Here is a 14,881-nt window from a genome sequence, read left to right as displayed (position 1 = left end):
CCTTTGAGGAAAGAAAGGAGGAATGAATGACAGTATCTTTCTTTCCCCTCCCCCATCCTCTCGTGAGCAGGGAGAAGATGCCGTTCCACCATGTGACTGCTGGCTTGTTGTACAAGGGGAATTACCTCAACCGGTCACTCTCTGCTGGCAGCGACAGTGAGCAGCTGGCTAATATCTCCGTGGAGGAGCTTGACGGTAAGGAGCCCGACCTGTTGGCCCCCACATTGAAGGCATTTGTGGCTGTTGTGAAGCTGAGGCAAAAGCACTGGGCTGTGGTCACTCCTTGGCAGTGGTGGCCAAGTCTCCCCATGGTGCAGTGGGAAAGAGTTCGGAGACAAAATTCTGCCCAAATGACTTCTTTTTGTGGGACAGACCTAGTGGCCCGTATAATCTATGGCAGATATTTTGGTTTCCTTGGATACCGATGGAGGATATAGTCTTCACCTCTCTTAAAACGTTATTGTCCACTTTCTGGAGTCTTCCCCACAGTGGAATTGTCTTGTTTCTATGTCGCCATTTACAACAGAGACCAGCTGCAGGGGAGGTTTAAGCCCTGTTAGTGGCTGTCTCTTGACTGGTGGCCATGGTGCTTTGAATCCTGCCCAGATCAGAGTCATCTGGAAGCTGTGTCCAGGTGGCCATGGAAAGCAATTATTTTAATTGCATCTGTTCCTTTGTAACACAGTACAGCCCTGGGTGTTCAGGGCAGGGGTTGGGGAGGGGAATAAACCTGAGAACACGGTGACTAAATTCATCCTAGGACAGTGTCCCATGTGTCCCTGTAACCAACCCCCTGATAAAAAAAAAAAGAAAGTTTTTTTTTTTTTCCCTAGAATAGAGAATTAGATTGAGTCAGCCAGATGTTTCGTCTAGGCACTGCATCTGCTGAGGCCAAATCAGAATCATGTTTCCTTAGTGTTTTTAAAAGCTGTGTTGCTTGTAATAATACCATCTTAAAACATGAAGTTTGAATTTAGCTTTTAAAGTGGAGGAGTCAAAATGACCCCAGGTGGCCCACATGTTAGCTTTTAGGTGTGATGGTCCACACCAGTGTGCTTTGTATGTGCACATTGGCGAGCCTCATTTCTCACAAGAGGAAGGTGGGGACGTTTGGCTGTGGGACAGGGAAGCTAAACTTGCTTTACAGTGGGCAGGCGGTGAGCGAGGTAGAGAGGACAGGCCATTGGATAACTTTTCCTTCTCTTGTCCATTTTTATTTGTGTGCTTATTTAAATGCATGCTGTTTACATGAATGAGCAATGAGGAGGCTGAGGACGTGAGCCTTGGTGGCCTGGGTCCATGGGAGATGTTAGAAGAACTAGGACAGAGTTCTAGTGAACAGAGCTGGCTTCCTAGGGACAGCAGCTGCTCACTGTGGTCTGGACAGAGACTGGTGGCCTGAGAGGAGAGTGGGGACTCTCAGATCTTCTGGCCCTCATTTGGCCAAAGGATGTGTGGACTCAGGACATGGAAGCAGGAGATAGAGCCCTGACTTCCTCCAGAATGAGCCCTTCCTGGTGACCACAAATCAGGGTGAGGCTGTGCTTGGTTGGTATCTTAGTCTGTTCAGGTTGATCTAACAAAACAGCAGGGACTGAGTGGCTTATAAACAACAGAAATTTCTTTCCTGCAGTTCTGGAGGCTGGGAAGTCCAAGATCAAGGTGCCAGCAGATTTGACATCTGGCGAAGGCCGCGTCCTGATTCATAGATGGCACCTTCTCACTGTGTCTTCATGGGGGAAAGGGTGAATGAGCCCTCTTGGGCCTCATTTATAAGGGTGCTGAGTCTGTTTTGTGTTGCTATAACAACATACCACAGACTGAGTAATTTATAAAGAAAAGGAGTTTATTTAGTTCACGATTCTGGAGGCTGGGAAATCCAATAGCAAGGCGCTGGCATCTGGTGAGGGCCTTCATGCTGCGTCATCCCTCAGCAGAAGGCAGGAGGGCAAGAGAGGGCAAGAGCGAGAGAGCAAGAGGGAGCCAAACTCACTTTTATAACAACCCACTGTCACAATAAGGAATCCCCTCCTGCAATAAATGACAATAATCCGTTCATGAGTGCTTTGTCCTCCTAATCACCTCCCAAAAGGCCCGAGCTCCTAATGTCATCACATTGGTGATCAGGTTTTCACATATGCATTTTGGGAGGACACAAACATTCAGACCCTAGCAGGTATGTCTGGCAGGCAACGCAAAGCCCGGGCTTTCTCTGCCCCTGGGAGTCTGCTCTGAATGGAGATCAGGGCAGGTGGTGCATTGATGTGGGGTGGATTTTTGCTTGTGTTTATTTGAGTAAGTCCCTCAGGCTCAGTCCTCAGTTAGCAGGAGGGTCTGGGAGTGCCTCGTGCGGGGCCCACTGAGTGGCCCGATCATGTGAACTGGGCAATGCCATCTGTACATTTGGGAAACTCTCGAAGAGGCTGAGATTACTAACCGAATGAAGTTTGGAAATCATCCATATTTCCCCTTTCCTCCTCCCAGCTTTGCCATAAATAATCAGGAGATGATTTCTCTGAGACTTTTCAGAGCCATGACTTTTCTCTCTGTTAAAGCTGGGCACTGCTAGGGTGCCACTGCCAGGGTGCATGGCTTTTCAAGAGGACTGCTGGCTGGATTTCAGCCCTTCTCCCCCCACTTGGACACCTTGCTGAAACATCCTCCACATTCTTGGACAAGCAGCAGAGCAGACGAGCGTGTTGTTTTAACCAGGCACAGGCAGCTCATTCAGGGCTGAAATGCACGTTTTCAGTACGTAGATAAGCAGGGGGTTGATTCTAAGAGCCCTCCAAGCCAGGGCTGGGCCGCCTGAGTCTTAGAAGCCTTGGGGCACCTGATTGAGTGAAGTGGGGACTTTATGGCCTGAGCCCGGCTGGTAAAGATGCTGTGTTTGTCCTTCAGGAGGGCAATCGAGGCTCTCCGCCTGGAGAAGAGCCATTTATTTTCTGACGGAAGATTCATTCTACTTATTTATTTAGTTTTTGCCAAGGTGAACACTGAGTTATGACTGCGTCTGCTTTATTACAAGCATCTTTGGGGCTCTGGGCAGGACGGTGCAGATGTGTTCTGAGTTTAGAGCAGGAAGGCAGGGTCTGAAAACCAGCTGACCTGAATCCGTTTGGAGGACTACGGATTGGTTCTTGGGGAAGCCAAAGTTTCCAAGGCACAGCTTGCCTGCTCTTCTCTTAGGCTGCCTTCTGTCAAGCTGACCCTAAAGTTCTGCTGCTTGGGGCTGCTTGTTTATCCTCAGAGGGTGGGTGGTGTCACACAGGAGTTGATGGACGTTGCAGCATCCTTCGTGGTCTGGCTGCCTTGGCACAGGCGTTAACTGGGCACCATCCTTATCTGCTTTCTCCCTCCCTGCTTCAACAGCAGCCTCCTGCTTGTGGATGGCCACAGGGATAAGTTCCCCCACCCCGTTAGTGTTTATGACCAGTGATGGAAGGTTCCTTTCCTTCCATGTAAGGGTCAAAGGTGCCCATTCTGTGAGTGGTTATCCTCTAAGAACAGGCATGAAAAGAGCCTCTCGCCACACAGGTCATTTGCAGCTGCAGTTCACTTCTGGAAAGTTTCTATTTCTTCTCTTTGAAAAAAGTTCAGGATGGAATGGTGCAAGCCCTATCAACTTGGTCAGATTGAAGCTGATAATCACCCAACCAAACAAACTCAGCAAAGATGGATCGATGGAGGCATTCATTCATTCATTCCGATTCGTTCATTTGCTACAGGGATATTTACCCAAATGCTTTCCAGGTAGAAGAGGAAAATCAAATAAGCATAACACTCACTGCCTGTTTCCAAGGAGCTTACATCTATCCAGGAAGTTTATGTAGATACCAAATTTCTTAGCAGTATCTTATACTTTTAAAGTACACCATGCAGAATTTTATTAGACCTATGGATTATAACATATGAAAAATAGTTTTGTCGCTGTCATTTTTGAATATTCTTGTGATGCTATCTTCATTTTAAATTTACCTCTATCTGAAGTTCATTTATTTTCATTAATATATAGTGTTCCATTGTATATAAATATACCTAAGTTTATTTACCCATATTATTCTCAGTGGATATTTGGGCTGTGTCCAGTTTGAAACTATTAGGATATAATATAATATCCCCCTTCTTGTTGCAGCTGTGGTCTTAGGGTAGCTCTCGTGGCTCTGTGTTCCTGCTTTACTGAGGCCGCGTTTATAAATTCTCTCCCAATCCTTTGTCTCATTGAGAACAACTCGTATGCAGTTTATGAAAATCTCCTCTTGCCATAAATTATTTATACATATATTACAATAAAAAGTCTTTTCCCCCAAGCCTTCCAGATGATGGTACCTTTATCTTGTATGAGAAGATATTTTTTACATGGTTCAGTTTGCTTTTTTTCATTCTGCTTTGTGACTCAACAATATAAACTTCTTTGTAGGCCCAGCATTCATCAGTAAACAAGGTTTGTAAAGAGTTTTTTCTCTTCTTCACTTTATCCCAGACCTGGGATAACATTCCCCTTTTCAGCCCTAGCCTGTAGGGAGGTTGACATGCACATCATCTCCAGTTTCTAGAAGACACTGGTCTAGTCCATGGCTCCTGGGCAGAGGTGGGATCTTGATTGTCCCTGCTTTGGGCTTTGCACCCCAGGCCGCAGAATTATCTCCCTCTTATATTTTTTCCCCTCACTTTCTCTCCTTCCTATTCCCAAACTAGTATCCAGCATTCAGGTATACCGGGAACATTCTGGTTCTCATCTCCACCTCACAAATAACCCAGGATGGGACATACCAACCCATGGCTATGGTTAAGTTGTGTTCCCCAAATGAGCTTAGAAAAAGGGTGCTGCTAAGGTGAGTTTAGGTTGGGTAATAGGTTGCCATGGAAAATAGTCACTATGAAATACAGACTGACTGATTGTCTGAATGTAGCCAGTGGATCCCTGGTGGGGCAAACGATGGTGGTGAGGCAGTCTTCCTTCCATACGTGTCAGGTAGTTCCAAAGGTGGGTGGAAGTTGTGTTTTTTCAATTTCATTGGTGTTGCAATTAGTGAAAATTCTCAGCCTCTGACAGATGTACATGTCTCAAAATTAATATTTCTAGTGATATACTCTTACAAACATTTTGGGAGGTATTTTAATTTGAGTTTGGGAGACATATGTCAGGCTGCCACCTTTTGAACGTGGGGCTCCATTTTAGTGCTGACCGACTTGATTTAGACTATTCCAGAGTCACTGCTCTGCCACAGTTCGGTTTTTCCTGTGACCCCCTATTTGCCTGCTCTAGATGACTCTTAGTATTTATTCTGGACATTTGCAGCATCTGGCACTGTTCACACCCTTGTTTTTGAAGTTTGTCATTGCCTTGGCACCCATGTCATTAGCTGGATTCCTTCCTACCCCTTCTCTACCTGTTTGTTATCTGCACATCTGTTGCGTACCGCTCATCCTCTGCCTGCTCCGTACATACGCTCATCTCATGGGGTTATCTGTTGTCATCTTCATGGGCATCTATGTGCCGATGGCCTCAAGATATATATCTCTAGTCCTTTCTCCCTCTCGAATTTCAGACCTGGCACCTAGAGTCCTGTGTAGATGTCTGCCAGTCCTTTAAACTCTAGATATCTGAAACCAAATAGATTTTCTTTATTCTCTAAAACTGCCCCTTCTTTGGAATTTTTCACAGGATCCTTGTTTTTCTTTTACTCCATACATGAAATTGGCAGTCCTGTAGATCTTGATCTCTCAACTTATTTTGTAATGCCTCCTCCCTCTCTGACCACACTGCTGTTGTCTTGGGCCAGGTCCCCACTTCCTAGACAGCTGCATCCTCTGGGGGGTTGATATCCTTGAGTCTCATCCATGATACCACCCACATGTCAGTTCAATACCATGTCATTGGAAGGATGCCACTCAAATGCACACTTGATTAGTATTCCATGCTTATAACTTTTTCTTTTCATTTACATATATGTATAGATATACATATACATATACGTTAAATATTTCCTTAATCTTTTAAAAAGATTTTTCAATCAACAAAGGTTTTGAAAAATACAGTGATGACCAATATATCCTTCATCTAATTTTTAACATTTTTCAGAATTTGCTTTCTCTCTCTGCCCCTTTCCCTCAACACACACACACACACACACACACACACACACACACACACACAAATTTTTTCAGGTCTAGAATTTTTATTTAGTTCTTTATTATAGTTTCCATTTCTCTGCCAGATACCCTATCTGATTACTCATTAAGACAATAGTTGTCTTTAATTCTTTGAACATACTTTCCTGTATAAAGTCTGTGTGCCAAATCCAACATCTAGGCTCTAGGCCATCTTGGAGTTGGTCTCTATAGCCTTTTTTTTTAGATTATGGTCAAAATTTCTAGTTTCTTTATATGCCTATGATATTTGACTATACAATGAACAGTGTGAGTGCTATGTTATAGAGACTCTATGTTCTCTTATCTTTCTCTGAGTAATGTTGATTTTCGTTCTAGTAGTAGTTCAACTACTGGATGACCACCTTAAACTTGTGTAGGTTTATTTTTATGTTCTGTTAGGACATAGCATTGGAAACCTCAAGGGAGTAATCCTTACTCTTGAAATGTGGTCTTTCTAGTGTCTTAGCTGGATGTCTGGGATATTAATGAAGTTTTTCCAATATTTGCTGCGTGAGTTCCAGTATCTGTTTTCTGTTCTCAACCTCATAGCAGCTGCTTCCTGGCAAGTCTTTAATCTCAACTTCCACCTTGATATCCCAGCCTTAAGCCGAGTATTCACGGGGAACCAACACAAGGGCTTCTGATGTTCCCTCCCTGCGTAGTTTTCTTCTCTTTGCTGCTCTACTATACAGATTTTAGCCCCTTCAACTCCCACCTGAATTGTGGTTGGGAAATGGTCCCCAGGCGGAAAGCCAGGGTGAGGATGGGGCTCACTATGCGGGACTTCCCTTCTCCTTTTGATTGTAAACTTGTGCTGCCTGTTGTCTACTGCCTGAAAACAGTTGCCTCATATACTTCTATGGTCATGACCAATTTTCAATGGTCATGACACTTCACCCTTTAACACTTTGCTTCTGCTTATAATTCTTAGGTGGCTCTCCACAGCCCGCAGCAGGGTTAGCGATAGCTAAACTCTGAACAAAGCATAGGAAGTCCCTTGTGGCCTGGAGTCTTCCGTTATTTGTCTGCTTCAACTTCCTGATTGCCTTCCAAGATAGTTCCTGCCGCCTGATTCTCTCTCCTGTTTCTCTGCCTTTGTTTAAGCTGCTTCTACCAGGCATAGTCTTTGCCTACCTGAGCAAACACCTAATAACCTTTTAAATTTCAACACTGTCACTGTGGTTGTCATCTTCATACTCATCACAGCTAAAGCTTATTCAGTGCTTACTATGTGCTGGGCGCTGTTCAAAGTGCTTTATGTGAATTAACTCACTTAATCCTATCATTAATCCTAGCATGCAGGGCTTATTATGAACCACATTTTTTGCAAATGTGAAAAAAATAAAAAGGTTAAATAACCTTGTTCAAGGTCATATAACTTGCATCTGTTGGACCTGGGATTCATGCAGCCACCTGGGTTCAGAGCCCAGGCTTTTAACTTTGATGTACTGAATCCTCCTCCCTGCTAGATGAGACCTTTTGTGTCTTCCTTGCACCCATCACATCACTATCATGTATGTCACTGCCACCGCTGTGACACATGGGTGAGAACTTGGCTGATTAATCGAACTTTCAGTGGGTGGAGAGATATTTTTAAAGCTCCATGTGAGCCCAGCACGCTCCTTACCGAGAGCAGAGGTGCACTGCCACCCAGGAAAGGCTGCCCATGGTGTGAGTTTACGACAGAGGGGGGCTGGCTCCTGTGCCCTGAGCTCAAAAGGGCCTTCCCCGCCCCTACCCATCCGGTCCATCGTATATTTTCTTGTAATGAAGGTCTCTCTCTCTCCCCCTTTTTTTCTCCTCTACTTTTGCTGGTTGAGTTAAGGATCCCAGAGGTAAACTCTACTTGCCTTTTTTGGAGACACTTCCCTCTACAGGGTTTTCAAGAGGGGGTTTTAAGGAGTCAGAAACATAGCTGTCATAAGAAGAGAGGCTCACAACTGTTATCTGATGGCTTAGAGTTCTCTCCTCCAGAGGAGGCAGAAAGCCTGCACAACGAGCCACGTCATCCCAACAAGAGTGGGAGTGCCAGATACACAGCTCTGCCTCTGAGCAGGGTATTAGCTTTACAACCTGTGTCTTTTATCTGCCTGGGCACCTTCCTCCTGGTGGCCTGACCTGCCTTTGAGCCTTGGGAGAGAAGCCTTTTGTGGAGAGTTGTGAAGCTTTGTGAGCAGGGCGGAAGAGGGATTCCTCTGATGGTAGCTGCCTCCAAGGGCCCACTCCTTAAAGGGGTATTTGCCTACGTCTTCTAGTACTTTCCTGAACCTCATTCTGAAAATGGCAATTTTGATAACTGTGGCCAAGAAGGAAACCTGAGTACCTATCTTCCCTGCCAGTTTCATTTTATTAATTTGTAATTTATATTCCACTTGCTTCCAAAAGTGATCGAGACATCCTAGGATAAAAGAAAAAACAAAACTGCAGAAGCTGTCAGAATAGGAATAGAAAATGGAAATGCACACACAAAGAGGAAGAAAAAAATATGACAGCCCCTTAAATGAATATTTTACTGTGAATGAGCATTAAATTTAGCTCCAGGCTTCTAATTGGATGAGGCAAAAAGGTAAACACAAGTTACCTTACTCCAGTGACAGCCTTAACATGTCCTATTGGAAGAATAATTTTCTCAACTGTGTTTTAGATAGGAACCCTTTGCCCCATAATCAAAATTCCTAATGTACAAGTATTTTGTATTGTTATTTCAGACACATTGGTGGCTTTCAAACTTATCTCACCATTGAATTTCTAAGGACTTTTTTTTTTTTAGGTATTTCTATTAGTAATAGCAGTTTATGAGGGTAGTGATTCCCAGTGTGTTCATATCAGACTTTCTGGATACTCAGAGATGAGGATATGTTGTAGTTTAGAAAGTTTCCCTGTCAGGTGGTTCTAAGTCCTCGCTGTAGAACAACATGTTTCTCTGGCTCTTACATCTAAGAACTCTGCTTGAGGTAGCAGGCAGAGGGTGATATCTTGGTATGAAAGTTCAAGAACGTACATGATAAAGCATGACCTTGACTTGAGATATTTCAGGTGCAGGAGTTACCAACTGTTTATCTCTATCATAAAATAACCTTGACATTGTTCCTGTGGCACCTTCCACTTTCAACAAAAGGCATCCTAAGAGATCTCTCAAGGAAATGAAGCCACATTGCGCTTCCCCAGGTAACTAAATGAGTTAACCTGTTGAGTAGAATTGTTCGGCATTATCTATCTGGATGCTGAAGAGAATTTGCCAGAACCCATCACTATGATGTTGGCTTCATTGATACTGAGCTGTTGCTCCTTGTGGTAACTGGCCAGCAGCAGGTTCAGCTGTTTCCTGGTTAGCAACATGTCCTAACAGCGATGACTCCCTGGTCTTCCCTCTTCACAGGGGTGCCCGGGGCATCTAAACTTGGCTCCAAATCATTTATGAGCAGGTGATGAACTAGGACACACCCATTTAAAATGCAAATTTTCTCTATCAAGATGATCATTTCTATTTTCTCCAGTTCTTAAGCAGGAAAGGCATTGACTTTACATCAAGACCTGTGTTGCTGTGTAACAAATTAATCTACAACTTACTTGTTGAAAACAAGAAACATCTATTATCTCACAGTCTGTGGATCAGGAATTCAGGATTGGTGTAGACGGCTGGTTCTGGTCCAGTCTCTCTCAAGATGTTGCGGATGAGACATTTGTTGGGACTGCAGTCATCTGAAGGCTTGACTGGGGCTGGGAATCTGCTCTGTGCTCACTCACATGGCTCTTGGTCGGAGGCCTCTGTTCCTTGCCATGAGGGCCTCTGCCTAGGACTGCTTGAATAGCTTCTTGACACGGGATTTGGTTATCCCTAGAACAAATGATCGTCATGTGACCTTGTCCAAATGTCACACATCATCACTCCTGCCACATCTATTCATTAAAAGTGAGTTATCAAGTACATCCCATAAGTAAGGTAAGTGGAATTAGGTCCCACCTTGTGAAGGGAGGAGTATCAGAGAGTATTTTAAAACCACCAAAGACCCTACAAATTAGCTTGGAGATATTTTCTAGCTGTTGAGTTAAAGGCTAATGGTAAGTTAAGAAACGTTACAGAAAGTCCTAAATTCATACTTAGCATTTCTTTATTCAGTGGGAAGAAAGCACCAAGGGTGATGGGTGTAAAGCCTACGTGATCTTCATGGAGTAGGGACTCTGGAGTCCCCAAGTCTGGGTTTCTGTCACATTTGTATCACTTAGCAGCTGCAGCAGAGATGGTTAGCACTTTCCTCAGTATCCTTTCTTCCTTGTAATAGAATTTTTAGCTGGACTATATTTTTGGGTCTCCTTAAGAGCTAGGTGTGGCTGTGTTAGTAAGTTCTGGCCAATGAGATACAAGCAGAAGTGACATTAGAAAACTTTGTCCACTGTGCTTCTTCTTTATCTGCTCTTCTTTCTGTTACTGGGATGGGAATGTTGCCTTCTGACACCCTGAAGATAAGGCATCTCACCGTGGATGGCAGAGTAGGGAGCAGGGAGGAGCTTGGGTAGCGGAACAGAGAGAAACCAACTTCTATGTCCTGTGTCCTGTGTTTCTGTCATTCACAGCTGAACTTGAACTCACTGATGCAGCAGCCACGTGACCTCAGACAAGTTATCCAACCTCTAAACCTACTTTTCAATTTTTTAATTAACGTCTTGTATATAGTACTTCCTGTTAGAATATACTGCGTATTATTTTTGAGGAGGAAGTGTTGTAGCAGATTAGGAACTATAGATGGATCTGTAATTTTAAGCATTGGAGGTTTGTACACACACACACGCGCGCGCACACACACACACACAGTCAAAAGACAAAATTACAGCAAATTTAATTTAAAGATCTTAATTGGCTTTTATTCGGCTTGGGATTCTTGAACCGGGCAACACCTCATTCTATGAAATAAAATGAGTATTCTGATGAGCTGAGCACAGGAGGTTGCTTTTACAGACAGAAAAGGGCTGAGGAAAGCAGGAAAAAAACAAAAAAGCAGATTGGCGGTTTCGAAGTGAGTTTCCTTGTAAAGGTTAAAGCAGAGGGACTTCCTTACCACGCAGGCTAAAACTGCCCTGCTTGGGGATTTGGCTGTTGGCTCTTACTCTCCTGCTCTCTGGAAGGTCAGGTAAACAATTTGGTTGGGCTGGTGGCGCGGAGCTTCAGCACCAGCAGCTCCAGTTGGTCTGGTCTGTTGGGCTGAGTGCCGGGGCTCAGTCCAAATCAATGGCCTCCTATATGTTTTACTCAACAATATTTATACTATATTTCGAATTTATCTTTTGAAATATGAAGGGAAGTAGTCTAGGAGGGAAAAGGAGTAGGGCCAGCAGGGAAGACTGGGTGGGGTAGAGACCCTGGAGGCCTCCGGGAGGACATTAACTTTGGAGGAATTTGTCTCATCCTCGAGGGCAGGGCTAAGTGCATCGTGTTTGTCCCTGGGAACAGACGAAGTGACAGTATAGGCACACAGTGACTGCTCAGAAGTACTTGTTGAATAAATGAGCATCAGGTTCCCTGATAAGGGAAGTTTGTCAGAAAGTGAGCTGATTGTCCCCAGTGGTTCATTCTCCAAGGAGAGTAGGATCGGGATGATGATATCAATGGCAGTAAAGCCTGGGTGAGTCCCCATGGCTACTTCAGCTCCCCATGAGTTTGGGTTTTCTCACCTGTACAATGTGGATAATGGGATATACTTCATAGGGATGATATGAGGTCATATGTGCAAAGTGAGTTACTACTGTGTATCTGGCATTTAATAAGTGCCCAATAAATAGCAGCAGTGGTAATAATAATTGTTATAGTTTTGATGATGCTTATTATTATGACAGAACACAGCCAGACAAAGGATTAGCACCCCTTCACTGGATAGTTCTTTAGAGGACAAAGCAGAACACTAGATAAGGTCCTGTGTGATTGTCCTGCCCACTCCAGGATGTGACTGCCCCGAGCTGGAGAGGCCTGTCGATGTATGGAAGGATCTGGATGCCCCATCATGCATCTTTGTGTTTTAGCTCTAAGCTCACAAGGATACCTGTCTTAGTCCCTCTGTCTCAACCTTAGCACTGTATCTTTCAGAGACCCTGTGCTCACTGGTTGGGAGGTAAGAGTCTACATTGCCAAAGATAGGAGAGGAAGGGGAGCCAATGACACCAGCGTCTGAACCTTGGGTTGTCCTGAGAGATAGAACTACGATCCTCTAAGACCTGGGGTTCGATGTGGGAAACATCTGCAGGTGGCTGAAAATTCAGGCCTTCCAAGTCCGCAGTATGATGATGTTTCCAAGGATCAGGAGAAGTCTCCTTTTAAAATAAACGAACACATCCCATAATACATATCCCATGAATTGGAGCAGAGGTGGGGATGGGAGATGGGGAGGCTGAAATGAAGGCTGGCTGGCCAGAACTCACTACCCTTTGGAAGGGGCCATTGGCAGCTCTATGAGTTGAACACACCAGAAAGAGGATTTCCGTTCCTTCCTCTCTTAAGTACGAGGTTGCGTCTGAATAGTGAAGATTTCCGAAAATGGAAGAGCCCAACCATCAGTTTTGCTGGAGGTGTACATTAGCATCCCTGTTTTCAGTTGTGTTCCTTTCCTCAGATTATTCTCACTCCCCTCAGTGTTCCCCTAACCTCATCTGGTTAAAATTCAAGGCCTTTTTTGTTTAATGGTACTTCCAAACTCTAAACATCAACTTCTATATTAATGGTTTGTTACACTAAAGTTTTATGGTGATAGTGAGAAAAGTGGAGTTGATTTTTATCATTCTGTAAAGCTTCTAAAACGAATGGTCCCAGGACCGAAGGCAACGCTGGCCTCAGGAGTGTGCCACTATTCTCACGCTCAGGTGTGGGGATAGTTCTTAGCCTGGTGCCGGTTGGCGTGTGCTTTGCTGTAGTTACTCTGCTGTTATCCAGCGAAATGAGCCTCAGGGTGTGTTGCATACCTCAACCGTCTGGGTGGCAATTTAATATCTCTGAGCCTAGGAGCATTGTGGGCAGGATAGGTCATAAAATTCTTGGTCTGGTGCCACTGAGCAATTTGTAGGAGACTTTAGAGAGCTTAGTGTCTCTGCCGTCTGGTGCTCAGGTGGGGGGAGGTGGGAAGAGGGGAGTCATGGAGACACACCCGAGCACTCAGTGTTCCCTGCACCAACGTGGCGCCCCTTGGGCAGCCATGTGCAATTTCTTAGCCGGCACCTATTGGGGCTGTAAAAATGTCTGAGAGTTTCAGGTGCATGATTGATCATGGTTTTATGCTACTCTCTTTAAGAGCCCTTCAGAGGTGCCGGATATTTCTGGGAGAAGTGCCCTGAGCTGACTGCTGTATTTTCTTGCCAGATTTTGGGGACCCTGAATGTGCAGATTAAGAAAAGTGTTGTCTCAAATTTTGGATCCTCGGTGACTGCAGTTGGTCAGCCTCACGGACAGGCTGAAGAATGTTCTGAGTCTGAGGCTTTAACCTGGGTCTGTGTACCTTGTGGAATGTCTCAGTATTTTGTGTGTTTATGAGTAGGGGTTTTTCTTTTTCTGGGGAGAAGATAGATGACAATATTTATACTATATTTTGAATTTATCTTTTGAAATATGAAGGGAAGTAGTCTAGGAGGGAAAAGGAGTAGGGCCAGCAGGGAAGACTGGGTGGGGTAGAGACCCTGGAGGCCTCCGGGAGGACATTAACTTTGGAGGAATTTGTCTCATCCTCGAGGGCAGGGCTAAGTGCATCGTGTTTGTCCCTGGGAACAGACGAAGTGACAGTATAGGCACACAGTGACTGCTCAGAAGTACTTGTTGAATAAATGAGCATCAGGTTCCCTGATAAGGGAAGTTTGTCAGAAAGTGAGCTGATTGTCCCCAGTGGTTCATTCTCCAAGGAGAGTAGGATCGGGATGATGATATCAATGGCAGTAAAGCCTGGGTGAGTCCCCATGGCTACTTCAGCTCCCCATGAGTTTGGGTTTTCTCACCTGTACAATGTGGATAATGGGATATACTTCATAGGGATGATATGAGGTCATATGTGCAAAGTGAGTTACTACTGTGTATCTGGCATTTAGTAAGTGCCCAATAAATAGCAGCAGTGGTAATAATAATTGTTATAGTTTTGATGATGCTTATTATTATGACAGAACACAGCCAGACAAAGGATTAGCACCCCTTCACTGGATAGTTCTTTAGAGGACAAAGCAGAACACTAGATAAGGTCCTGTGTGATTGTCCTGCCCACTCCAGGATGTGACTGCCCCGAGCTGGAGAGGCCTGTCGATGTATGGAAGGATCTGGATGCCCCATCATGCATCTTTGTGTTTTAGCTCTAAGCTCACAAGGATACCTGTCTTAGTCCCTCTGTCTCAACCTTAGCACTGTATCTTTCAGAGACCCTGTGCTCACTGGTTGGGAGGTAAGAGTCTACATTGCCAAAGATAGGAGAGGAAGGGGAGCCAATGACACCAGCGTCTGAACCTTGGGTTGTCCTGAGAGATAGAACTACGATCCTCCAAGACCTGGGGTTCGATGTGGGAAACATCTGCAGGTGGCTGAAAATTCAGGCCTTCCAAGTCCGCAGTATGATGATGTTTCCAAGGATCAGGAGAAGTCTCCTTTTAAAATAAACGAACACATCCCATAATACATATCCCATGAATTGGAGCAGAGGTGGGGATGGGAGATGGGGAGGCTGAAATGAAGGCTGGCTGGCCAGAACTCACTACCCTTTGGAAGGGG

The 14,881-nt window shown here is 44.7% G+C and overlaps 1 protein-coding gene across 3 annotated transcripts in view; it reads left to right on the top strand.

Annotated features, from left to right (window-relative positions):
- CALN1 (calneuron 1) overlaps positions 1-14,881 on the top strand; it is a 476,732-nt gene that overhangs the window by 114,091 nt on the left and 347,760 nt on the right. For 2 of the 3 annotated variants that reach the window (XM_012640270.1, XM_012640271.1), the window contains exon 2: positions 71-195. In XM_012640270.1, coding sequence (XP_012495724.1) covers positions 78-195 — 118 coding nt within the window. In that variant the 5' untranslated portion in view covers positions 71-77. The remainder of the gene's footprint in view (positions 1-70; positions 196-14,881) is intronic. The other variant, XM_012640272.1, reaches the window with a different exon arrangement.

This window comes from Propithecus coquereli, unplaced genomic scaffold, assembly GCF_000956105.1.
Source record: "Propithecus coquereli isolate 6110/MARCELLA unplaced genomic scaffold, Pcoq_1.0 Scaffold150, whole genome shotgun sequence".
NCBI classification, from domain to species: domain Eukaryota; kingdom Metazoa; phylum Chordata; class Mammalia; order Primates; family Indriidae; genus Propithecus; species Propithecus coquereli.
This window is presented reverse-complemented; position numbering and strand designations above follow the sequence as displayed.